The sequence below is a fragment of the Chiloscyllium punctatum genome, chromosome 44, assembly GCF_047496795.1.
Source record: "Chiloscyllium punctatum isolate Juve2018m chromosome 44, sChiPun1.3, whole genome shotgun sequence".
Lineage (NCBI taxonomy): Eukaryota > Metazoa > Chordata > Chondrichthyes > Orectolobiformes > Hemiscylliidae > Chiloscyllium > Chiloscyllium punctatum.
In genome coordinates, this window is record NC_092782.1 from 17,751,338 (window position 1) to 17,777,992 (window position 26,655).

The 26,655-nt window shown below is 41.8% G+C and overlaps 2 protein-coding genes across 4 annotated transcripts in view; one reads left to right on the forward strand and one right to left on the reverse strand.

Annotated features, from left to right (window-relative positions):
• fgd6 (FYVE, RhoGEF and PH domain containing 6) overlaps positions 1 to 2,134 on the reverse strand; it is a 143,686-nt gene extending 141,552 nt beyond the window's left edge. Inside the window, exon 1 of the mRNA XM_072562384.1 lies at positions 1,880 to 2,134. Coding sequence (XP_072418485.1) covers positions 1,880 to 1,889 — 10 coding nt within the window. The 5' untranslated portion in view covers positions 1,890 to 2,134. The remainder of the gene's footprint in view (positions 1 to 1,879) is intronic.
• A 202-nt stretch (positions 2,135 to 2,336) lies between these two features.
• The window catches only part of vezt (vezatin, adherens junctions transmembrane protein), a 108,976-nt gene continuing 84,657 nt past the window's right edge, over positions 2,337 to 26,655 (forward strand). For all 3 annotated transcript variants that reach the window (XM_072562385.1, XM_072562387.1, XM_072562386.1), the window contains exon 1: positions 2,337 to 2,439. In XM_072562385.1, coding sequence (XP_072418486.1) covers positions 2,398 to 2,439 — 42 coding nt within the window. In that variant the 5' untranslated portion in view covers positions 2,337 to 2,397. The remainder of the gene's footprint in view (positions 2,440 to 26,655) is intronic.

Genomic DNA, 26,655 nt, shown 5'->3' on the forward strand with positions numbered 1-26,655 from the left:
GAAGAACTAACACCAAAAGTCGTCGAAAGTGTGGTGCTGGAAAAGCACAGAAGGTCAAGCAGCATCCGAGAAGCAGCAGAATCAACGTTTCGGGCATAAGCCCTTCATCAGGAATTCTTCATGAAGGGCTTATGCCCGAAATGCGATTCTCCTGATCCTCGGATGCTGCCTGACTTGTTGTGCTTTTCCAGCACCACTGGAGACTCTAATCTCCAGCATCTGCAGTCCTCACTTTCACCTAACACCAAAAGAAACCTTCTTAGTCTTTCTGTAAAAACGGTTTACCCAAATATTATCTTAATAATTTACACCATTAAAACAGATCTAAAGAAATGTAATTCTCAAACAACATATGACTAGAACATAAAGGTTTAATCGTTGCTGCTCTAATTAATAGCGCACCTCAGCTAATGAAGTGTTTTAGGAAAACTAGCAATTTTCTAAGAACCTTTTTAGTAATCCAAGAAACTAAACTCAAGTCTTTACCGCTTAAATCTGTTTTGAGGCTCCCAGAAATTTGAGATTAACAATTGCCAGTCTGAGAACAAACAGAACTTCATTGAACACTAAAGAATGGATCTCAGTGTCAGCTGTGACCAGGCATTAAACTGATGGTCACCGCAATAAAAGCAAGCATCTTAAATTCAGGGTTGAACAGCCAGACCACCGCAAGTGTCAAAGACACAGCTGCTCCTCAGAAACTTAAATCAATTACTACTTTTAGAACAGTCCACTTAAAAATCAGAGCTCCCTAACAATAAACAGTTCGGAGATATAAACCAGATGTCACAAAAACAAAAGGAATACATGTCATTCAAAGCCAAAGAAATTCAGACTTACTGAGTTGCAAAATACAGGACGTGGAAGCCCCAGTATGAATGTAGCGTTATTTACAGCAGTTGACATCAATTTTATTTTTTTTAAAAAAACGTTAGCTCTCTAGAAAACTATCAATAGTGGCCGACATTCAACCATTTTGAGTTTACATGAATCACACTATAGTCGTCTGAAAGTTATCAACGACGGCCCATACTTGCGTTAACTACATCGGGAAAACTCCTTTTAGAACTAGATGTAACAATTGAAAGAGCAGTTATTTTTCGCAACATAATCCTACCACAGCGTGTAAACTGGATACGAAACCAGACATACTCTGGCACAAAAGGATCCCGTGCAGCTGATGCTGGTTGGAACTTACTGCACTGAAAGATAAATTTGGGACAGGGCTGGTGTTTTCGAAGGCGACAGATGGGAACTTATGTGGCCAATGCTTGGCTATAAATCAATCAGTCGTTCCCCCCCCCCCCCCATCCTAGTATTTCAGAAGGAAATATCCACCCACTGAAAATTTGGGCACAAAGTCTTTGATAATCTCAGTGATCGAACAAACCATTAAAATGACAAGTATGCACGGGAGGAAAAAAATTCCAGTCATTTATCTTTGCACAAGCGATAGCTATAGTTTTTAACCGATTGAAATATTTCGCAGGTGGGGGGAAAAAAGGTTTCCTCCACCATGAAGAGAAGATTGTGTCACCTCGCTACCAATTAACTCGCAGCTTCAACACAATCTCCCCACCATCACCCCTCCAAAAAGAAACACGAAGTAAAATGGGATTAAGATCGATGCAGGCGAGAAAGAGTCAGAGAGAACCTGACCGCCTTGCTCAGGACATGAAGACATCAAGGAGCCTTCCCTTCCCTCCCCCCAACCTTCTCAAGGCAGCAGCAACGCCGCCGAAATCACCGCTTCCTTCACTTCTTTCAAGAGGCAGCACGGATCTGCCATTACTACAACAGCAACAGCAACAGCAAAAAAACATAACCGGGTCGGCGGGAACCGGGTCCAGATCGCGACTACAGCGGGGAACAGGCTCACCTGCGCTCATACTGGGAACACCGTGCGCTCCTACCGCTCCCGGGCCATCGGAGCGTACTTCATCCGGCTACAACATCAGCCCGACCACACCGACCGGTGCCAGCTGCACCACAAACTAATAATATTTACATATCACGCAGAAAGGTGTTGTTTTTTTTGTTTCCCCTCGCCCTCACTCTGAAATTCACCGTCCGTCTTCTAGTTGACTGAGACGCCCCCTGCGGCTCGACGAACAACCATACAGCAGGGCGCGCACGCGCGTGCTTCCCCTCGCGACACCAGCCGCAGCGCACACGCGAGCGCGCGCCTCCTCCAACGGTTGGCCCTGATTCTCAAGGTTGACAGCGTCGCACAAGCATTTGCTCACCCCTTCAAAGCTTCATGGGATAGTTTGTAGTTCCTGTGTCCCCCAGTCGTAGCACTTCTGAAGTTTAAACTGCACAGTTAGACTACAACTCCCACCGTCCTCAGCGCGACACACTCCTTCCTCTCACCTCTGATTGCATTCATCCATTTCAATGGCGGCTGGTGAAGAGTTTGATGAAGAACTGGTGTTGGAGGTAAGCGCTAGTTTGTTTCTTTTTGGTCTTTATCATTCAAATGAGAAGTCCAGTTTCAAAGTTCAAAGCTGCTGTATAACACCTTGTTATACTGTGTTAGTCCTTTAACTTTCTACAAAGATATTTGGTTGATCTGATCTGTCAATTTGCTTTAGTCTAGTGACTGTTCCATTTACTATAAAATGTATAGAAATTAATAACATCTCATTTCAGAGGATTGCGTGAGCAGCAGTTTCTTTGTGCACACCATCATTTTATTAGTGAACATCGTTGTCGTCATAATTCAAGCAGAACGTCTTCTTAAAATCGTTAAAACCAGATTTCATTGCACACAGAATATCTTGATTGTTTTCAGCCTTTACTGAAAATAATCAATGGAAACAAAAAAGGCAAAAAAAGGGTATATTTACAAAAAGCTAGTAATATTTCATCTTTTAATTTGAACATCTAAAATTTGACGTTATAATTGTCAATTATAGGTATAGGAATTCAAAGTTTGTGAAAAGAGTTGTAGCACGGGTGCTCATTGTTGTGATTCTGTTCGCCGAGCTGGGAATTTGTATTGCAGACGTTTTGTCCCCTGTCTAGGTGACCTCCTCAGTCAACGGCACACCCATGGGCTCACCCATCTCTGGATTCATAGCAGAAGTGGTAATGCAAAGATTAGAACAAACAGTCTTACCGCAAATTCAACCCAAACTCTGGGTCACCTTTGTAATCATTAAAAACACAGAAATAGAGAACACACACCAGATCATCAACGCCACACTCACAGGAATCCGATTCACTAGAGAGGAAGAAAAGGACAACCAACTCCCATTCCTAGACGTGATGGTACAGAGAACACCTAACGGAGAATTCATCACAAAGGTATACAGAAAAGCCACACATACAGACCAAGTCCTGAACTACAAAAGCAACCACCCCAACACACACAAAAGAAGTTGCATCAAGACACTATTCAAAAGGGCCACAACACACTGCAGTACACCAGAACTGCAAAAAGAGGAAGAAAAACACCTATACAATGTATTCGCCAAAAACAGATACCCGCGCAATTTCATCAACAGATGCCTAAGGGAAAGACAATGGAACGAGGACATACCACAACCCAAAGGACTAGCCACACTACCATACATCAAGAGCATTTCCAAACTGACAGCCAGACTACTGCGACCACTAGGACTCACACAAACCAACAGCCACTCTCAGACAATAACTCACCAGAATGAAGGACCCGATACCCAGCATGAGCAAAACCAATGTAGTGTACAAAATCCCATGCAAGGACTGCACAAAACACTACATAGGGCAAACAGTAAGACAGCATCCATGAACACCAACTAGCCACGAAACGACACAACCAGCTATCCTTCGTAGCCACACACGCAGATGACAAGCAACATGGATTCGACTGGGACAATACTACTATTATAGGACAAGCCAAACAGAGAATAGCCAGGGAATTCCTAGAGGCATGGCACTCATCCACAGATTCAATCAATAAGCACATCGACCTGGACCCAATATACCAGCCACTGCAACGAACAGCTGGAACTGACAACCAGAAGCAGCATATTCAAACCACTACAAATGCCAGAGGAAAGATCACAGAAGCACTTCACAGGAGGCTCCGAAGCACTGAGGATGTCACCTAGACAGGGGACGAAACGTCTGTAACACAAATTCCCAGCTCGGCGAACAGAACCACAACATAGGTATGGGAAAGGATTTCCGAAGATGTGCAAAGGTAGGGTGAAGTTAGACAATGATGCAGTCATGTTAACAGAAGAAATGTATGGTTGGAAGATCATGCAGTCAAATAATTAATGTTCAGAGAATGTCAAACTCTTTTCAATAACATGTTGTTATGATATTTGAGACTGGTCTATGTATTACTAAAAGTTAATAAAGTTTGTATTCCTATAACAGTAAATTTTAATTTTATAGTTTGTATTATTATCATTTAATGTCATTGCATCCTTTTTGTTAATTCTGTTGTGCTCTGACATTGTGGATTGAATGTGCACACGTTACCAGAACTCTGCTTTAATTAGAAAAGGGATTTTTTTTTCAATTACATTTGCTTTAGTGAAGATAAAGTTCCATCTTCACACTGAGAATGCTCTCCAGTGTGTTATGTGGCAATACCATTGTGCTAAATCAGATTCAGAATAGATCTAGCAGCTTAAAACTGGGCCGTCATAATGCACAGTGGGCCTTCAGATGCATCAGATTTATATTCTACCACAGTATGCAACTTGGCATGTGTCCTACTCTATCATTAACATAAAACCAATGGGTCAACCCTAGTTCACTGAAGAGTGTAGGATAGCATATCAGGAGTATTTTCAGGCAAGCCTAAAAATTAGGTGACAACCTGATGAATGAACCTACAGCACAAAACTACATGTATGCCAAACAATGGGACAGCATGTGACACAGCATAGCAATTTCACAACCAACTGATCTCTGCAAACTCTGCAATCCTGGCACATCCAATAATGAATGATGATGGACAATTACTTGCTGGAGGGGGAGACTTCACACTCACCATCCTCCATTATGGGAATCCTTCAGGACTCTGCAATGTCTGGTTTCCTCATGAAAGGGCCTAACCATCTCCCTTGGTATTCAGCAACATTGCTATCACTGAATCCTCCCCCAATCAACATTATGGAGGGTTATAATGACTAGAAATATTACTTGACCCTCCATATGAAGTTCTTCGGCTACAAGAGCAGGCTAGAGACTAAGTCAGAGAGCATGGAAACAGACCCTTCTGTCCAGATTGTCGATGCCGCACAAGTTTTCCGCACTAAACTAGTCTTGCTTGCCTGAGTTTGGCCTATATCTCTCCTATTCATGAATCTGTCCAAATGTTTATTAAATGTTGTAACTGTATACCTGAACCCCTAGGAATTAGACAGTGCCCTACTATTAAGCTGTGTCCTTGTCCACTTTACCAAAATGCAATATCTTGCATTTATCCAAATAAAACAGAAGGTTGTCAAAAGATACAGTTGGATATAGATCAGTTGCAAATAAGGGTGGAGTAATAGCAAATGGAGTTTAATCGGGAAGAGTGTGAGGTGCTGCACTTTGGGAAAACAAATGTTAAGGAAAAGTATATAGTTAATGACAGGACCCTGAACAAATTTGATGTCCAACAGGTTCTTTGGATTCAACTCCATAGCTCCTTGAAAGTGGTCATGCAAGTAGATGGGGTAGTAAAGAAGGCATATGGCATGCTTGCCTCTATTGGGAAGGGTATTGAGTAAGAGCGTCAGGATGTCATGTTGCAACTTTATAAGACTTGGGTCAGGCCACGTTTAAGAGTATTGCGTTCAATTCTGATCGTCGTATTTACAGGCAGAATGTGGAAGCTTTGGACAGGGTACAGAAGAGGTTTAGATTAGATTAGATTAGATTACTTACAGTGTGGAAACAGGCCCTTCGGCCCAACAAGTCCACACCGCCCCGCCGAGAGCGTAACCCACCCATACCCCTACATCTACATCTCACCCTTACCTAACACTACGGGCAATTTAGCATGGCCAATTCACCTGACCTGCACATCTTTGGACTGTGGGAGGAAACCGGAGCACCCGGAGGAAACCCACGCAGACACGGGGAGAACGTGCAAACTCCACACAGTCAGTCGCCTGAGGCGGGAATTGAACCCGGGTCTCCGGCGCTGCGAGGCAGCAGTGCTAACCACTGTGCCACCGTGCCGCCCAAAGTGGCTGCCTAGATTAGAGGGTATGCGCCATAATGAGAGGCTAGAAAAATCCAAGGTCTTTTCTCTGGAGTAGTAGATGCTGAGGGGAGACTTGAGAGAGGTCTTTAAATTGCATAGATAAGGTTGACAGTCAGAATCTTTTTCCCAGAGTTGAAATGTCTAAAACTAGGGGCATGCATATAAGGTGAGAGGGGGCAAGTCTTTTTACACAGATTGGTAGGAGTCTGGGATGTGCTGCCAGGGGAGGTGGTGGAGCTGAAAGCCAATACAGTAGGGGCTTTTACAGAAGCACATGAATATCCAAAGAATGGATGGATATGGACCAAGGGCAGGAAGAAGGGATTAGTTTAATTTAGTATCATGTTTGGCACAACATAGTGGGCCGAAGAGCCTGTTCCTGTGCTACATTTGTTCTATGTACTAAATGCATTTATATCCTATCTCAGAATCCCCTCCAACAAGTTACCCGTCACTGATGTCAAACTCACCAGTCTGTTGTTCCCAGGCTTCTCCTTGCAGTGTTTCTTAAATAAAGGCACAATATTAACCACCTTTGGCACCGCACCCATGGCTGTTAATGATACAAATATCACTGCTAGGTGCCCTGCAATTTCATCCTTAACCTCTCACAACATCCTGGGATGCAGTTGATCAGATCCCAGTGTTAGGTTCTTTTTCTTGAGATTCTTACACGCTTGATGCAATTACAATACACCAACTTCTGTGAACAGTCAAAATTTATTAAGCAAGTACAAGCTTATGGAGGATCACTTAACATTCTTCGCAGTGCTTGCAAAGCATGCCAAGCAAGGCTGTCTGAACAAGGGAACAGCTCTTCCTTTATACAATACAAGATTTCACATTGCAGTCAGTAATGCCCACAAGACAACCCCCAGCCACTCCCCACCGTCACATGCCATTCAAGACACAATGCAGTGACCTGATTATCTCCACAAACAATGTAATTTAGATCTTCCTTAATGGCAAGATCTGGTGTAAGTGGTTATTTTTAATTGCAGGCGGTAATCAGAATTTTAGCTGTAGTAATCTTATTGATCCTGGATAGGAGATGATCATGTAAACTTACTCTGAATAGTAGGAGATGATAATGTAAATTTACTCTGAATAGTAGGAGAGGGCAATGTTAAGTTTTTACATTGTATCTGCAAGACAGAGAAACATACCACCCTAACCCGGGGCATCCAATTTCTTGAAGGATAGCAGAGCAAATTAATCCCTTAACATCTCACCAGAGATTTATCCACCTTTGTTTTTTAAGAAGACTAACGCTTCCCCTTCTGTAATGTGGACGTTTTCAAGGCATCAATATTTATTTCCCCAAGTTCCCTAGCCTCCTTGTTATTCTCCACAGTAAAAACTGGTGTGAAATATTCATTTAGTATCTCTCCCATTTCCTGTGCTTCCACAATGAGATAACCTCATTGATTTTTATGGGACCCTGTTCTCTCTCTAGTTGCCTGTTTGCTCTTCACATAATTTTGAATGTCTTTGGATTATCCTTATCCTTATCTGCCAAGGTGCTCACATCCCCTTTTATTCCTCCTGAATTCCCTTTTAAGAATGCCTGTACAATGCTTAAATTCTTTCAGATTTCAAATGTCTCCTTCTTATTTTTGACCAGGGCCTCAATATCTTTATTCATGTATTGTTCCCTATTCTTACCAGTCTTTCCCTTCACTTTAGCAAGAGCATTTTGTTGTTGAGCACTTGCTGTTCCACTATGGAAACCTTCATCGTGCCAGTAGACCCTTTACCTATGAGCAACACTATCCCTATCAAATTTTGAAACTTCCTGCCTCTTGCTGTCAAAATTTGCCTTACTCCACTTAACAACTTTAAGTTTTAAACAAGGCCTATCCTTTTGCATAACTATTTTAAAACTAGTAGGATTATGATTACTGGTCCCAAAGTTCCACGCCCAGTCACTTACCCTACTTTATTTCTCAAGAGAAGATCAAGTTTTGCTACTTTTGTAGATATATCAACATACTAATAAAGAAAATTTTCTTGGATCGTATTTAACAAATTCCTCACCATCCATGCCCTTAACACTATGGCAGTTTAAGTCGATGTTTGGAATGTCAAAATCCCTGATTATTACAACCGTATATAACTAAGATCTCTCTACATATAGAGGTTTAGAGATGTACAGCACAGAAACCGACCCTTTGGTCAAACCTGTCCATGCCAATCAGATATCTGAAATTAATCTCTTCCCATTTGGCCCATATCCCCCTAAACCCTTCCTATTCATATACCCATCCCGATGCCTTTTAAATGTTGCAATTGGATCAAGCTCCTCCACTTCCTCTGGCAGTTCATTCCATACACGCACCACCACTGCGTGGAAAAAGTTGCCCGTGTGGTCCCTTTTAAATCTTTCCCCTCTCACTGTTAATCCTATGCCCTCTTGTTCTGAACTTTCCCCACCCTGGGGATAATACCTTGTCTATTTATCCGATCCATGTCCCTCATGATTTTATAACCTTCTATAAGGTCACCCCTCAGCTGCTGATTCTCCAGGGAAAACAGCTCCAGCCTATTCAGCCTTTCCCTGTAGCTCAAATCCTCCAACTATGGCAACATTCCTGTAAATGTTTTCTGAACCCTTTCATGCTTCACAAAATTCCTATAGGAGGGAGACCAGAATTGCACACAATATTCCAAAAGTGGCCTAACCAATGTCCTGCACAGCTGCAACATGACCTCACAACTCAATGACCTGTCCAATAAAGGAAAGCATACTAAATGCCTTCTTCACTATCATATTGACCTATAAAATAGTGCCAGAAAACTGGAGGATAGCAAATGTTGTCCCCTTGTTCAAGAGGGGAGTAGAGACAGCCCTGGTAGTTATAGACCAGTGAGCCTTACTTCGATTGTGGGTGAAGTGTTGGAAAGGATTATGAGATAGGATTTATAATCATCTAGAAAGGAATAAGTTGATTAGAGATAGTCAACACAGTTTTGTGAAGGGTAGGCTGTGCCTCACAAACCTTATTGAGTTCTTTGAGATGGTGACCCAACAGGTGGATGAGACTAAAGCAGTTGATGCGGTGTATATAGATTTCAGTAAGGCATTTAATAAGATTCCCCATGGTAGGCTATTGCACAAAATATGGAGGCATGGGATTGAGGGTGATTTAGCGGTTTGGATCAGAAGTTTTTAGATTAGATTAGATTAGATTACTTACAGTGTGGAAACAGGCCCTTCGGCCCAACAAGTCCACACCGCCCCGCCGAAGCGTAACCCACCCATACCCCTACATTTACATTTACCCCTTACCTAACACTATGGGCAATTTAGCATGGCCAATTCACCTGGCCTGCACATCTTTGGACTGTGGGAGGAAACCGGAGCACCCGGAGGAAACCCACGCAGACACAGGGAGAACGTGCAAACTCCACACAGTCAGTCGCCTGAGGTGGGAATTGAACCCGGGTCTCAGGCGCTGTGAGACAGCAGTGCTAACCACTGTGCCACCGTGCCGCCCATCAGTTGGCTAACTGAAAGAAGACAGAGGGTGATGATTGATGGGAAATGTTCATCGTAGAGTTCAGTTACTAATGGTATACTGCAAGGATCTGTTTTGGGACCACTGCTGTTTGTCATTTTTATAAATGACCTAGATGAGGGCGTGACATAGAAAAATAGGTTAGTAAATTTGTACTAAGGTCGGTGGAGTTGTGGATAGTGCTGAAAGATGTTGCAGGCTACAGAGGGACATAGATAAACTGTAGAGCTGGGCTGAGAGGTGGCAAATGGAGTTTAATGTGGAAAAATGTGAGGTGATTCATTTTGGAAGGAGCAACAGGAATAATGATTACTGGGCTAATGGTAAGATTCTTGGTAGTGTTGATGAGCAGAGAGATCTCGGTGTCCATATACATAGATCCCTGAAAGTTGCCACCCAGGTTGATACGGTTGTTGAGAAGGTGTACGGTATGTTAGCTTTTATTGGTAGAGGGAGTGAGTTTTGGAGCCACGAGATCATGCTGCAGCTGTACAAAACTCTGGTGTGGCTGCATTTGGAGTATTGCGCAAAGTTCTGGTTACTGCATTACAAGATGGATGTGGAAGCTTTGGAAAGCGTTCAGAGGAGATTTACTAGGATGTTGCCTGGTATGGAGGAAAGGCTGAGGGATTCTAGACTGTTTTATTAGAGAAAAAAAAGGTTGAATGGTGACTTAATTGAGGCATATAAGATAATCAGAGGGTTAGATAGGGTGGACAGTGAGAGCCTTTTTCCTTGGATGGTGAAGGCTAGCATGAGGGGACATAGCTTTAAATTGAGGGGTGATAGGTATAGGACAGATGTCAAAAGTAATTTCTTTCAAGAGTAGTAGGGGCATGGAATGCATTGCCTGCAACAGTAGTAACTCGCCAACTTTAAGGGCATTTAAATGGTCATTGGATAAACATATGGATGAAAATTGATTCGTGTAGAATAGATTGGCTTCAGATTGGTTCCACAGATCGATGCAACATTGAGGGCTGAAGGGTCTGTACTGTGCTGTGATGTTCTATGTTCTACCTGTGACTCCACTTTCAAGGAACTTTGAACCTGCACTCCAAGATCTCTTTGTTCAGCAACACTCCCCAGGACCTTACTAATAAGTGTGAAAGTCCTACCCTGATTTGCCTTTCCAAAGTGCCGTACCTCACAGTTTAGTTTATCTAAATTAAACTCCATTCTTTAGCTGCCATTCTTTAGCCCATTGACCATCTGATCAAGATCCCATTGTAGTCTGAGGTAATCTCCTTCGCTGTACGCTACATCTCCAATTTTGGTGTCATCTGCAAACTTACTAACTATATCTCCTATGTTCACATCCAAATCATTTATATAAATGATGAAAAGAAGTGAAACCAGCACAGATCCTTGTGGTACTCCGCTGGCCACAGGCCCCCAGACTGAAAAGCAACCTTTCACCATCACTGTCTTCTACCTTCAAGCCAGTTCTGTATCCACATGGATAGTTCTCTCTGTATTACATGAGATCTAACCTTGTTAACCAGTCTACCAAGAGGAACCTTGTCATACGCCTTACTGATGTCCATATAGATGCCCTCATCAGTCCTCTTTCTTGCTTCTTCAAAAAACTCAATCAAGTTCGTGAGACATGATTTTACAAGCACAACACCACGTTGACTATCCCTAATCAGTCTTTGCCTTGCCAAATTCATGTAAATCCTGTCCCTCAGAATTCCCTCCAACAACTTGGCCACCACCAATGTCTGGCTCACCGGTCTATAGTTCCCTTGCTTGTCCTTGCCACCTTTCTTAAATAGGTTGGCACCAGGTTAGCCAACCTCCAGTCTTCCGGCACCTCACCTGTGACTATCGGTGATCCTAATATCTCAGCAAGGTGCCCAGCAATCACTTCCCTAGCTTCCTAACAGAGTTCTGGGGCATCCCTGGTGAGGTCCTAGGTACTTATTCACTTTTATGTATTTCAAGACATCCAGCTGCACCATCTCTGTAATATGGGCATTTTTCAAGGTTTCACCATCTATTTCCCCACGTCCTGTATCTTCCATGTCCTCCTCCACAGTAAACCCTGATGCAAAATACTTAATTAGTATCTCCCCCATCTCCTGTGGTTCCACACTTAGACTGCCTTGCTGCTCTTTGAGGGGCCCTATTCTCTCCCTAGTTACCCTTTTGTCCTTGATGTATTTTTAAATCCCTTTGGGTTCTCCTGAACTCTATTTGCCAAAGCTATTTCATGTTCCCTTTTTGTCCTCCTGATTTCCCCCTTAAGTATCCTCCTATTGCCTTCTCCTCTCCTGAGGATTGACTCGATCTCTGCTGTCTATACCTAACATGTGCTTCCTTTTTCTTAATCGAAACCTCAATTTCTCTAGTCATCCAGCATTCCCTACATCTATCAGCCTTGCCTTTCACCCAAACAGGAATATAATGTCTCTGGAATCTTGTTATCTCATTTCTGAAGGCTTCCCATTTTCCAGCTGTGCCTTTACCCGCGACAATCTGCCCCCAACCAACTTTTAAACATTCTTGCCTCATATTGTCAAAATTGGCCTTCCTCCAATTTGGAACTTCAACTTTATTGCTCCTTAGAGCTTCATCCGAAGGCTTACTGATGATGTTACCTCGTATGGTGACGAAGCATCTGAAAATGAACCTTCCAGCTTAACGAGCAAACCTACATCCAGAATCTCAACCTGAGCTACAAATCTTCTCAAAACTCACTAGTACAATTCCATCAAGGTGATCAAGCCCTTCTTATTTCTGAGTTTCACCCATATAGCTTCACTCAGTGATTCTTCAGAAATATCCACTCTGAGTACAGCAGTAATGTTTAACCAAATCATAAACATCATTACCCCTGCTCACGTGCCTCCCTTTCTTTCCTTCCAAAACATTTAACCTCGGAACATTGAGCTGCCAGACTTATCCCTCCCTCAGCTATGTTTCTGTAATAGCCATGATGTCCCAGTCTCAGTCTCAGCCTCAGCCCCCTATAACAGTTACTCTTTTGAACCTTGTCAAACCCTGCTTAACATAAGATTCATTCTTGGTGCCCAAGATCTGAATACCACTTCTATTTTTCTCTGAGAGACTATCCTCCCTAATGGTACCCAAAACAGTATTTTTATTTGATAGAGGAATAGCCAAGGGAGACTCCTGTACTACTTTTGTACCTCTGCTGACAGTCTCAGCAATTCTTTGGTGAGTAATGCACCTCCTGACTCTCCAAAGCCTGTCCAGCATCTACAAGACACAAATCAGAAATGTGATGAATACTCTTCACTTACTTCTGAGTACAGCTTCAACAATGCTCAAGAAGTGACACCATCCAAGACAAAAGAGTCCCTTGATTGGCACCACATTCACCACTGATGCACAGTTGTAGTAGTGTGTGCCAATGACAAGATGTACTACAGCAACTCGCCAAAGCTCCTTTGACATCACCTTCAAAATTCAACATCAGTACTATCTCAAAGGACAAAAGAAGCAGATGCAATGGGAACACCAGCATTCCCAAGTTCCTCTCCAAGCTAATCATCATCCTGACTTGGAACTAAATCACTATTCATTCATTGTCATGGGGTCAAATTCCAAGAACAGTACGGAACAAACTGCTACTGTTCAAGAAAAGGAAAACCAGCAATGGACCAGGAATATGTGCAAATATATTTTGATAATTTGTATGTGTAGCCATTTCTTTTGCAAACGTGGCATGTCAGGACTGCCACAGGAGATAATTTCCCTGTCAACCAAGGTAACAAGTGTTAGTAAGCTATTTAACCTAAGGTGAATCTAGCTCGTCTACCCTAATATCCATCTACATGCTTTCCTGTTGACAATACAACATTAGCTAACAACCAGGAACCTTTGCCATTCCATACCCTGTTCTCCCCTTTAACCTGCTATCACCTGGTGATATAGAAGAAGTAGTCGGCCATTCAACACTTTAAGTCTTCTCTGCTTCCTGTACAACCATAAATGCTCATCTACTTCAAATTTCTTTGCCTCCTCCAAACTATCATCATATTCATTTACTTCACTGGTTTATAGAAATCTGTCAGTTCTGTAAACATGCTCAATGACAGTCCAGAGTGCTGCGAAAATTATAGAATACCAAAGATTCACAATCTTCTGAGTTAAAAATAACTTGATATTCGGCACTTTCCCTTTATGTTGAGATTGGGACATATAGAATGAGGAGACACAATGAGAGCAAACATCCACCCTTTCTATGCCTTTTAAGTGATATGTAGGTTTCAATCAGATCACCTCTCTTTGAAATTGTGGAACCCATGGCCCAGTTTGCCCCAGTCTCTCTCCAAAGGATAATTCTAGGAACAAATCTAGTGACCCTTTGTTGCACAATATCTCTATGGCAATACAGTCTTCTCCACGTTAAGGAGACCAAGACTGCACATAGTAGTCCTGATGCAGTCTATCTAGCTCCTAGCTAATTGAAGCAAGACTCTGATATTTTTATAATCAAATCCTCTTACATAAGGATCAACTTTCCATTTGCTTGCTACATTGTCTGTTAGTTTTCAGTGCCTTATTGAAGAGGATATCCAGGTCACTTTCTTTATTTAAATTTACTAATCTCTTCCCAGTTATGAAATGCTCTTGCACATCTGTTTCTCCTACAAAGTGGATACTCTTGACCTTCGTTCCATGTTATATTTCATCTGGTGTTCTTGCCCAGTCAGTATCATGTCCAAATCCTCCTAAAGCACTTTGCCTTTTCCTCACAGCACACATGCACCTTGCTTTGTGTCATCCATGAACTTGGAAATGTGTTGTGTCTGTCCTCAAAATCATTGATATGTGTTCTGAATCGCTGTGGTCCACTACTGAGCCTTACAGTTTCATACTGGTCACAGTCTGCCAACATGAGAATGATCCATTTATTGCATCTATGTTTTCTGTCTATTAGCCAATATTACTACATGCCAGTATGTTACTTCCAAAGCCATGTTCATTAATTTTACTAATTAACCTCCCATGGAAGACTTGATCAAAAACTTTCTGAAAATCCAAGTATGCTACCAGGAGTCCACAAATTCCTTTTTTTTAATGAATTAAGTTCAAAAACACTTACCCCCCACCCCTGCTGTCTTACGCTCTCCCTTGTATGCCCTCTCTCCTGTCACACCCTATTGTTTCCTGTACAGCCCCTCCCTGTGCTCATCCTATCTCTTTCTCTTTCCCAGTTTCTCTCTCTCTCTCTCTCTCTCTCTCTCGCGCTCTATCTCTCTCTCTCTCTCTCCCCACCTTTTTTTCTCTCTCTCTTCCCCCCCTTTCTTTCTCTCTTTCTTTCTCTCTTTCTTTCCTTCCTTCCTTCCTTCCTTCCTTCCTTCCTTCCTCCCTTCCTCCCTCCCTCCCTCCCTCCCTCCCTCCCTCCCTCTTCTGCAGCCACCACCACCACCCCAGATCAGCCATGATCGTACGGAGTTGTACAGAATTCAAAAATGGAAGCGTGGCCTGCCGCTGTATCTAATTTCTCTATTTGTATGCACCAAGCTAATGGTGGTTTATATCCAATACAATTAGGGTTAAATACTCTCTCCTTGGTTGTTGTGGATCAATATTCCCCACACTGTATATTGGGAACCTATTTCGATTTCTTCCCTGTGTAACAATTCTATGTTCCTTGTTTCCCTTTACCACATTTGATTTGTCTCACACTGTTATGAAAATGCGGGTGTACTGTACCTTTTTAAGGGAGTAAAAGCTCGCAGTGACAGCACCAATTGTTCTCAATAAGACACAATGTAACATGTGCTCCATCTACTGGGGTAGCTGGTTGCCTGGAAATGATAAAACAGATTCAAATTAGGCCAATTAGTTTAAATTGTACCCCGAAAAATATCAAATTCCAATCAAGTTTGAGTTGAGTATATTGACAATCTTAAAAGTCAATGACACAATCCAATGCTTTGGGGTATAAGACTATGGAAAATTGAACAGTTGGGAGGAGAACTGCCACCCAACCAACAGATGTAGTCTGCTAGTCAGAACTCTGAGATGTACCTGTCCAGAGAAGGAGTTTGCACAGAGAAAAACTTCAACACTGACCTGGAGAGCCAATTTACAGATGAAGATAAAGAGAAGATTCGAATGCTGGCTGGTTTTAAAATTTGGATTTTTCTGTAAATCTTATATGGGAGTTTTATTGGACTAGTATTATAGAAGGGAAGGTAAAAGATAGGTTAGAGGGAGGAATTGTAAATAGTCATTAGTTAATTATTCTCTGTTATACTTTAAGAAATAAAGTTGTTAATTTTTAATTTAACTAGTTCTTGGCCTATCGAATTTTCACAGATTACTATATGGGATAACTCTTTTCAATGTGGCTGGTTTTAAATTAAGCAGGAGAGTTTACCCATATCATATCACACAGTCATATAAAATTCCTGTTTAAACTGTCATAGTTCCCAAATTTGGAACCTGGATATCCTCCCACTCAAATTCTTAGCATATGTTTCTGGGAATTTTCATCGTTTTACAGGTTGAGTTTTTTTGGGACAGGAAATTCTTCTATTTCCTGTTGAGGTGAAACCTTCCTGTTTTCCCCAATCCCTCAATACCTTCACTTTACGGAAAACTTATCCCATTTATGTGATATGCTTCAGTAGCTTGTTTCACAATTATATCCTTTTGCAAAATCCTTACTTTGATACTCCTAGTTGCAATTTAATTGCTTGAATTTAAACCTTACTGAATACCCGTGTCTGAATCAACTTTGTTAATCCCTTTCTTAACCTTTGAGAAATGTTTAGGTGAACTAAAAATCTGTCTACCTTGGGAGAAGAGCAATTTTCTTACCTGTTAAAACATCAAATGTTTATTTTAGGTTAGATTACTTTTAGATTAGATTAGATTACTTAGTGTGGAAACAGGCCCTTCGGCCAACAAGTCCACATCGACCCTCCGAAGAGCAATCCACCCAGACCCATTCCCCTACAGTTACCCCTTCACCTAACACTACAGGCAATTTAGCATGGTCAATTTACCTAACCTGCACATTTTTGGACTGTGGGAGGAAACCCACAAAGACACTGGGAGAATGTGAAAACTCTACACAGACAGTTGCCTGAGGCAGGAATTGAACCCAGGTCTCTGGCGCTGTGAGACAGCAGTGCTAACCACTGTACCATTGTGTCGCCCATGAACCCGAGTCCTCGGTGCTGTGAGGCAGCAGTGCTAACCACTGAGCCACTGTGCCATTGGAGAATCTATTGTTCTCCATTTCACTATCACTTCAAGAATATCATTGATACATAGTATTAAAGTAATTTGGCCAAACACTTCTAAACCGCACTGCTGATGCAATACAAAATTTTCTTCACCCTTCTAATACTGATGGGGCTATTTGGCCTTGCACAGGTCACAAATTACTCTCATCCCATATTCCAAGTCAATTTTTGGCTCATAGCCCTGGATGCAATACAAGTAATTATCTAAATACCAATGTTATGAGAGTTTCTGACTCAATTGCTGCTTTCAACCGTGGAGATTGAAATTCCAAACTCCTTCATGGGTGAAAACAATTCTCCTGTTAGCCTTCTACCTCACTGTACCTTAAATCCATGCCCTGGTTATTGACCCCTTTAATAATGGAACAAATGCCTTCCTATCCACCCTGTCTTGTGGCCCTTACACTCTTATACACCACTCTCAAGTCTTGAATAGAAGAAAGTATTCTTTATGCCTTCTTAAACCTTTATATTACCTTCCCTGCTATCTTCAGGGAACTGAAGATATGCAAATCAAGGTCTTTCTGACTTTCATTAATTTCCAGAGCCCTAAAATTCATTATGTAATCACTTGCTTTGGTAGCCTGCCCCAAGTATATAACATCACACATTTCTGTAGTGAATTCCATTTTTCAATGCTGTGCCCAGCCAACCAGTCCATTAATATTCTCCAGCAGTTTATGGCTGTCCTCCTCATTAATTACAAGCCTGCCAATTTTCATATCATCTGAAATTTTCTTGATCATAACCCCTATGTTTAGGTCAAAACCATTAATGTACACCGTAAACTGCAAGCGTCCAGCACTGAGCCCTGCAGAACCCCCTGGAAACAGACTTCCAGTCACAGAAATATCCTCTACTATTAACCTCTGATCCTGCATCTTACAATTTCAGATCCTGTCCATCAAGTTACTTGAGATCCCAATGCTCTTACTTCACAGAATCATAGAGAACTACAGCACCGAGACAGGCCCTTTGGCCCAAAATGGTCCACACCGACCAAAATGTCCATCCATTTTTGTGCACTTGGCTCATATCCTTCTAATCTTTTCCTATCCATGTATTTGACCAAATGCCTTTGGGCACGGTGGCTCAGTGGTTAGCACTGCTGCTTCACAGCACCAGGGTCCCAGGTTCAATTCCAGCCTCGGGTGACTGTGCAGACTCTACACAGACATTCTCCCTGTGTCTGTGTTGGTTTCCTCTGGGTGCTCTGGTTTCCTCCCAATATAGGGTCTAGGTGGGTTACTCTTCAGAGGGTTGGTGTGAACTAGTTGGGCCAAAGGGCCTGTTTCAACACTGTGAGTAATCTAATCTAAATGTTGTTAATGTACCCATCTCAACTACTTCCGCTGGAAGGTCCACATGTGTACCACCCTCTCTGTAAAAAAGGTTGCCCCTCAGATTCCATTCTATTCTTTCCACTCAAACCTTAAATTGATGCCCTCTCGTCCTCAATTCCACAACCCTGGGAAAAAATCCCTGGCATTTATCCTTTCCATGCCTCTCATGATCTTGTACACCTCTATAAGGTCCATCCTCAGTCTTCTAGGCTGGGCGGCACAGTGGTTAGCACTGCTGCCTCACAGCGCCAGAGACCCGGGTTCAATTTCCGCCTCAGGCAACTGTCTTTGTGGAGTTTGCACATTCTCCCCGTGTCTGCATTGGTTTCCTCTGGGTGCTCCAGTTTCCCCTCTCAGTCCAAAAATGTGCCGATTAGGTGAATTGACCATGCTAAATTGCCCGTAGTGTTAGGTGAAAGGGTAAATGTAGGGGAATGGGTCTGGGCGGGTTACTCTTCAGAGGGTCATTGTGGACTTGTTGGGCTGAAGGGCCTGTTTCCACACTGTAAGTAATCTATCTAAAGAAAAAGGTCTTAGCTTGTCCAACCTCTCGCTATAACTCATACCATTGAGTCCAGTCAATGGTAAGTTTCTTGTAAGTTTCTTCTGCACTTTTTCCAGTTTGATAACCTCCTTCCTATAACAAGGTGACCAAAACTGAACACAATGCTCCCAAGTGCAGCCTCACCAACATTCTGTACAACTGCAGCATAACTTCCCAAATTCCATACTCCATGCCCTGACTGATGGAGGCCACTGTGCCAAAAGCCTTCTTCACTGCCCTGTCTACCTATGCCTCCACTTTCAGAGAACTGTGAACCTGAACTCCAAGGTCCTTGTTCCACCACACTCCTTACCATTCACCATGAAACCCCTGCCTTGATTTGACTTTCCAAATTGTAAGTACTCTCACTTTTATTTATATTAAATTGCATTTGCCATTTTTCGGTCTGCTTCCCCAGCTTATCATGGTGCTGCTGCAATTTCTGACAACTTTCCTCACTGTCCACAATACCGCCTATTTTAGTGTCATTAGCAAACTTGTTAATCGTGCCTTCTACATTCTCATCCAAATCATTGATATAGATAACAAAGAGTAATGAGCCCAGCACAGACCCCTAAGGCACTCCCCTAGTCATAGGCCTCCAGTCTGACAGGCATCCTTCCACTAATACCCTCTGCTTCCTACCATCAAGGCAATTTGTATCCAGTTTGCCAGGTCACCCTGGATTCCATGCAATCTAACCTTTCAGAGCAGCCTACCATGTGGAACATTATCAAAGGCCTTACTGAAATCCATATAGACTTTATGTCTACTGCCCTGCCCTCATCAACCTTCCTGGTCACTTCATCAAAGAACTCTAACAAATTTAGGCGTGATCTCCCACTCACAATGCCATGCTGACTACTCCGAATCAAAATGCATGTATATCTTATCCCTCAGAATCTTCTCAAGTACCTTACCTACCACAGCTGTTAATGCTTACTGGTCTGTAGTTACCAGGTTTTTCTTTGCAGCCTTTCTTGAAAAATGGCACAACATTTGCTACCCTTTGATCTTCCAGGAACCTCAGTGTGACTAATGATGATGCAGAAGTATCAGCCAGTACCCACGCAGTTTCTTCTCTGATCTCTTGCTGTGTTCTTGGATATATCTAGTCAGGATCAGGAGATTTATCCATTTTCATACCACCTCTACTGTGATATGGATTGTCCCCAAGATATCACCATTAACTTCCCCGGGCTCCCAAATTTTTATGTCTTTCTCTATGGTAAACATAGAGGAGAAATATTCATTGAAAACCTCACCCATCTCCTGCGGTTCTACACATATATAGAGTCATAGACGTGTCCACTTTGGTCCTTGAGGGGCCCTATTCTCTCTCTAGTTATTCTTTTTCCTTTAATAAACTTAAAGTACCTATTTGGATTCACCCTAATCTTCTCAGCCAAGGCTATCTCGTGCTCCCTTTTCACCCTCCTGATTTCTTTCTTCAGTAAACTCCTATTTGGGGATTCCCTTGATTCCAGCTGCCTATACCTGAGCCATGCTTCCTTTTTCTAGTCTCAGTATCTCTTGTCATCCAGGGTTCCTGTTCCTGTCAACCTTTCTTCACCAGTCTGCCATGACGGACCTTACCAAAAGCCTTGCTTAAGTCCTTGTAGACTAAATAAAATGCATTGCCCTCACCAACATTCCTAGTTATGTCCTCAAAAGTTTTGATCAGATTTGTCAAGCCTGACCTTCCCTGAACAAATTCACGATGACTACCCTTGATAATCTGTGTCTTTCCAAGGGCAGATGTATTCTGTTCCCTCAAGATTATCTCTAATAATTTTACTACCATGAAGGTTATACTGATTAGTCTGTAATTTCCTGGTGTATTCTGCCTCCCTTTTTTAATAATGGGACAACATTAGCAGTCCTCTGGCATCTTGCAGAGGATTTGAAAATTAAAACTAGGGCTTCTAATAGCTTCTCCTTTGCCTCCCAGAATTGTTGGGATACATCTCATCCAAGCCTGTGGATTTATCCAATTTTAAGGCCTCTTTTCTTTCTCTCTCTCTCTCTCTCTCTCTCTCTCTCTCTCTCTCTCTCTCTCTCTCTCTCTCTCTCTCTCTCTCTCTCTCTCCTAATTTCTTCTCATATTTCACAGTCCTCCACCCTGATATGTATATGTGTCATCCTTTCCATTGTGAAGACCAATGCCATGTATTCAATGAGGATTGTAATCCCGTCTTCTGGGGTAAACATACAGATTACCTCAGTGCTTCCCAATGAGCCCTGCTCTTTCCATAGTTATTTTATTCTATATTTTTAAAAAAATCTCTTTTTAATTTTTCATTATTTGATCAGCTAAGGCCTTCTCGTGCATTCTCTTTGCTTTCCTGCTTTCTTTTTTTAAGTCCCCTCGAACCTTTTATACTCAAGCGATCTGCAATCACGAGTCCAGCCTGACCAACCATTCCTCATAGACAACTTTCTCAGACCAGCTATTAGTCTCATAAATCTTCTCTGAACCACTTCCAAGGCAGTTGCATCCTTGCTTAAATGAGGTGACCACTGTTGTGGTCAGTACTTCAGATGCAGTCTCTTCACCACCCTGTATGACTAAAATATAACCCTTCTATTTTTGTACATTCAGTTCCCCTTGTGACAAATGATTACATTCTATTAGCTTTTCTAATTATGTGTTGTACCTGCATATTAACCTTTCGTTATTAATGCATGAGGACGCTTCTGAATCTCAGATTCATTGAGCAAATGTATTTTGGTATTCTTCCTGCCAGAAAGTGCTGTTTCACATTTTTCTGTGTAATTCATTTGCCCCATCTTTACCAACTCTCATAATCTATCTATCTGTACCCTCCTTATGTCCTCTTTGCAACTTTCAGGTGGCACCGTGGCTCAGTGGTTGGCACTGCACCTCACAGCTCTAAGGATCCAGGTTCAATTACCACCTCTGGCAACTGTCTGTATGGAGTTTGCACATTTTCCCAATGTCTGTGTGGTTTCCTCCAGGTGCTCCAGTTTCCTCCCACAATCCAAAAATATGCAGGACAGGTAAATTGGCCATGCTAAATTGCCCATAGTGTTAGGTGCATTAGTCAAGAGTAAATATATGGTAGGGGGAATGGGTCTGGGTGGGTTACTCTTCGGAGGGTCAATGTGGACTTGTTGGGCCGCAGGGCCTGTTTCCATACTGCAAGGAATCTGATATAATCTAATCTTTCCTACCTATCTGTGTCGTCAGCAGATTTGGCAACTGCATCCTCTGTTCCTTCATCTAAGTCATTTATATAAAACATAAGCAGTTGATACCCCAGCACCATTCCCCTGTGCAGTTGATGCATCTTTCCAATTTGAAGTGACCCACTTATGCCTACTTTATGCTTCCTGTTAACCAGCCAAACCATGCCAACATGCACATCAGTACACCATAAGCTTTTATTTTTCATGATAACCTTTAGTGTGACACCTTATCAAATGCCTGCTGGAAATCTAAATACAGTGCAGTCACTGATTCCCCATTATCCACACTCTACCTGTAGTCCTTAAACTTGCGATAACCATTTCAAAAGCAGCTTTTAACATTTACCATGTGACAGATCTTAAGCTAACTCGCTTGTAGTATCCTGCTTCTGTCTCTGTCCTTTTCTGAATACAGGAGATACAATCACTATCTGCCAATCTATCCTCCAATCAAGGGAGTTTTGGAAAATTGAAACCAATGCACAACTATCTCATTAGGCACTTCTTTTAAGACTCTAGGCTTTTAAGACTCTAGGATGAATTCCATCAGAATCCAGGCACTTGTCTGTTACAGTTCCAGCAATTTACTCAGTACTACTTATCTGCTGATTGTCATTTTTCGGACTTGGATTAGATTACTTACAGTGTGGAAACAGGCCCTTTGGCCCAATAAGTCCACACCGACCCTCCAAAGAGCAACCCACCCAGACCCATTCCCCTACATTCACCGAACACTACAGGCAATTTAGCATGGCCAATTCACCTAATCTGCACATTTTTTTGGACTATGGAAGGAAACCGGAGCACCCAGAGGAAACCCACGCAGACGCAGGGAGAATGTGCAAACTCCACACAGACAGTTGCCTGAGGCGGGAATTGAACCCGGGTCTCTGGCGCTGTGAGGCAGCAGTGCTAACCACCGTGCCACTGTGCTGCCCACTTCCTCCCTCTCTTCTATTACTTGATTTATAGCTGTTTCCTGAATGTTACTTGTATTCTCTTCAGTGAAGGCAGATTCAAAATATGTTCTATTATTAATTCTCGGGTCTCACTTTCTATAGGATACAACGCTCGCTTTGTTAACCCTTTTCTTTATGTTGTGAAACTTGAAAGGGCTCAGAAAAGATTTACAAGGATGTTGCCAGGGTTGGAGGATTTGAGCTATGGGGAGAAGCTGAGCAGGCTGGGGCTGTTTTCCCTGGGGCGTCGTAGGCTGAGGGGTGACCTTATAGAGGTTTACAAAATTATGAGGGGCATGGATATGATAAATAGACAAAAGTCTTTTCCCTGGGGTCGGGGAGTCCAGAACTAGAGGGCATAGGTTTAGGGTGAGAGGGGAAAGATATAAAAGAGACTTAAGGGGCAACTGTTTCACACACAGCATGGTATGTGTATGGAATGAGCTGCCAGAGGATGTGGTGGAGGCTGGTACAATTGCAACATTTAAGAGGCATTTGGATGGGTATATGAATAGGAAGGGTTTGGAGGTATATGGGCCGGGTACTGGCAAATGGGACTAGATTGGTTTGGGATATCTGGTTGGCATGGACAGGTTGGACCGAAGGGTCTGTTTCCATGCTGTACATCCCTATGACTCTGACTCTATTTGGAGAAATTATTACTATTTCGATTATATTTCTGGTTCGCTCTCTCACACTAACGTTTCCCTTTTTATTAATGTTTTGGTAATTCTTTGCTTTCTTTTATGTTTTCCCCAATCCTCTGACCTGCCACATGTCTTTACACAATTATACGCTTTTCCTATTAGTTTGATGTTATCTTTATAACCTATCTAATTAACCATGGATAGTGGGTTCATCCTTTGGAATTTTTCTTACTCATTGGAATTTGTCTATTCTGGGTTACCATTGTCATTATTACAATGATAGCCCTTGGTTTGTGTTTAGATTCTTCTTGTAACCTTTAACGTTCACAAATGTGTCTGGTCTTAAAAAAAAATTCAAGATCAACTGTTGGGAGAGTCAATCAGCCAATTTTCTTGCTTTTTGGTGCCAAGTGTATTGAAGATTCCTGTTGTTTAGTAATCTTCCAGGGCATTACTCTACTGAGGGCCTCTAACAGCTCTTTGAAATTCAACATGTAATTGCTTTTGCTGCTGTACTGTATTTAGAATTTGAAATTGTTTATAAATCTTTGGAAAATTGTGTATGTTCCTTTTACTCTCAGAATTTAAAACACAGAAGGAAAGCTGCAACAGATATCCGCCAGTCCCAAACTGTACTATTAACATTTGAAACTAGAAAAGCAGTTTGCAGGAATTTCTCAACACTGGTCACAACAAAGGCAGTAAAACTATGACACCTGTCACAATTGGTCTGTTTGTACAGTAAACATGGTGCTTTGCAGATTAAGCTATGTCTCCACTTGTTTCAATTATGTAGTAACAGCTGTGTGGTGACTGGCAAAACTATTTAAATAGTGATATAGTCACATCGGAAGCATTGATATCTTGACCAACATGCCCATCGACAACCTAATATTTCATGTCATTCTGTGCAAGTTACCACAAAATCCATTCTATTTCACTTTTTTAATATAGTAAACTAGGGACACAGAACTTGGAAGCAAGAAGATACCATGCAGCTTATCAAGATTGCAGCACTAATCAATAGGATCATGAATGATCTGCTTGTGGTCTCAGTTCTGTTTTACTTGCTGCTCTTCATAATCCTCAACTCACCAGTCTATTAAAATCCAGCTGACTCAGCCTTGAGTAACTCCAATGACCCCAACCTACACTTTTCTGGGAAGAGAATTCCATATACTAATGACTCTAAGACAAAAAACATTATCCTCTTTTCCCTCTTAAAAGCAAGACCTCTTATTAAACTGAGTCCCCTGGTTCAAGTCACTCCTACAAAGGGAAATTTCTCCTTGGAAATTGCCCTGTCAAGTACCCTCAGGATGATTTGTGTTTCAATAAGATCACTTCTCATTCTTGTGACCTTCAATTGATTCAAATGACCAATGAACTAGGTGAACCCACTATGAACTGTTTCTCATCTTTTTTCAAACAGGGAGGCCAAAATTGTACTTTGCACTCCAGACATGGTTTAAGCTAGGCCTGTGCAGCTGCAGTAAAATTCCTTTCTTCTGTTTTCCATGTACCTTGCTGATTACTTGGCATACCTGCAAAGCTAACATTTTGGGATTCAAGTACTGGATCCCTCAGTATTTCCAAGTTCTGCAATCTCTCTCTGCTTAAATAATATCCTGCTTTTCTGTTCTGAACAAATTCACATTTTCTCCCCATTACACTCCATCTGCCAAATTTTTGCTAACTCACAGTCCATTTGTAATCTTCTTTGCGGTCTCCTCCTTACCTTGACAACTAACTTGTTGGAGTCATCAGCAAATTTAGCTGTCTTACATTCAGTCCTTGCATCTAAATGATTGATATGGATTGTAAGTTGCGAAGGCCTTAGCACAGATCCCTGTTGCACTCCACTAGTTACAGCTTACCAATGCGAAAAAGGCCCATTTTCTGTATTTTTGCTTCTTGTTAAGTAAGCTATCTTTTATCCATTTTATATGCCCTCTCTCCATCCCCCTACATTGCTACTTCATTTTATTTAGTAATCTTTGATATGGCACCTTATCAAGTTGCAATACCAGTTTGCCTCAAAAAAATTAATAAATTAGTTGAACTCAACTTTGTTTTCATAAAATCTTGTTGACTCTGCGTGATCATGTTATGATTTTCTCAATGTCCTGCTACAATCTCCTTAAGAATGGATTTTAGCGATTTTCCTGTGACAGATGTTAAGCCAACTGGCCTGTAGTTTGTTGATTTATATCTCTATTTTTTCTTGAATAATGTTGTATTTGTCTATTTTTCCATCTGCTGGGACCCTTCCAGAATATAAGGAATTTTGTCTGTATATGCCCTGCAGCAATTTCTTTTGATACCTGAGGTAGCAGGCCATCTATCCCTGAGGACTTGCCATACTCATGGTCTAATAGCTTTCCCAGTAATTTTTTTACTGGGATTGTTTTAAAATCCTCCCTCCCTTTCACTTCTTGATTTTCAAATGTCTGAGAAATGTTATATCTTTTCCACTGTGAAGACCCAAAATATCTCGTCAACACCAGTGTTGGAGTCTCCATTTTTTTGAAGTTGAGAAATGTGTTATGGAGATTATGGTGCAGGGGAGGACTGCAAAATGTACAAAATATAGTATAGCTATACTATCTGATGCACAACACCTCAAAATTCCCCATACCCAGTTCTCTTAATTTCTGTTACATTAAATCAAACTATGCTGTTTAGGACCTCCACAATCTTTGACATAGTTGATCACACTGTCCAGCTCCAGTGCTTTGAGAGCCTCAAATTCCCCAGTAAATCGCTCATCTTCCTGTCTCTTCATTATTACACCTGCAGCCATCATGGTCCCTTCCTTTTCCTCATTTATTTCCTGGTCTTTGCCAACATTGCCTGAAGATACAGGATCAGATATCCCAGATGCATTGTTGATACTTAACTCGATCTCTGCACTAACTCATTCAGCCTGTACATAACCTTTGTATTATCAGAGAACTAATCTAACATCTAGTGTTAAATAAGTTGCAGTTTCTTCCATTA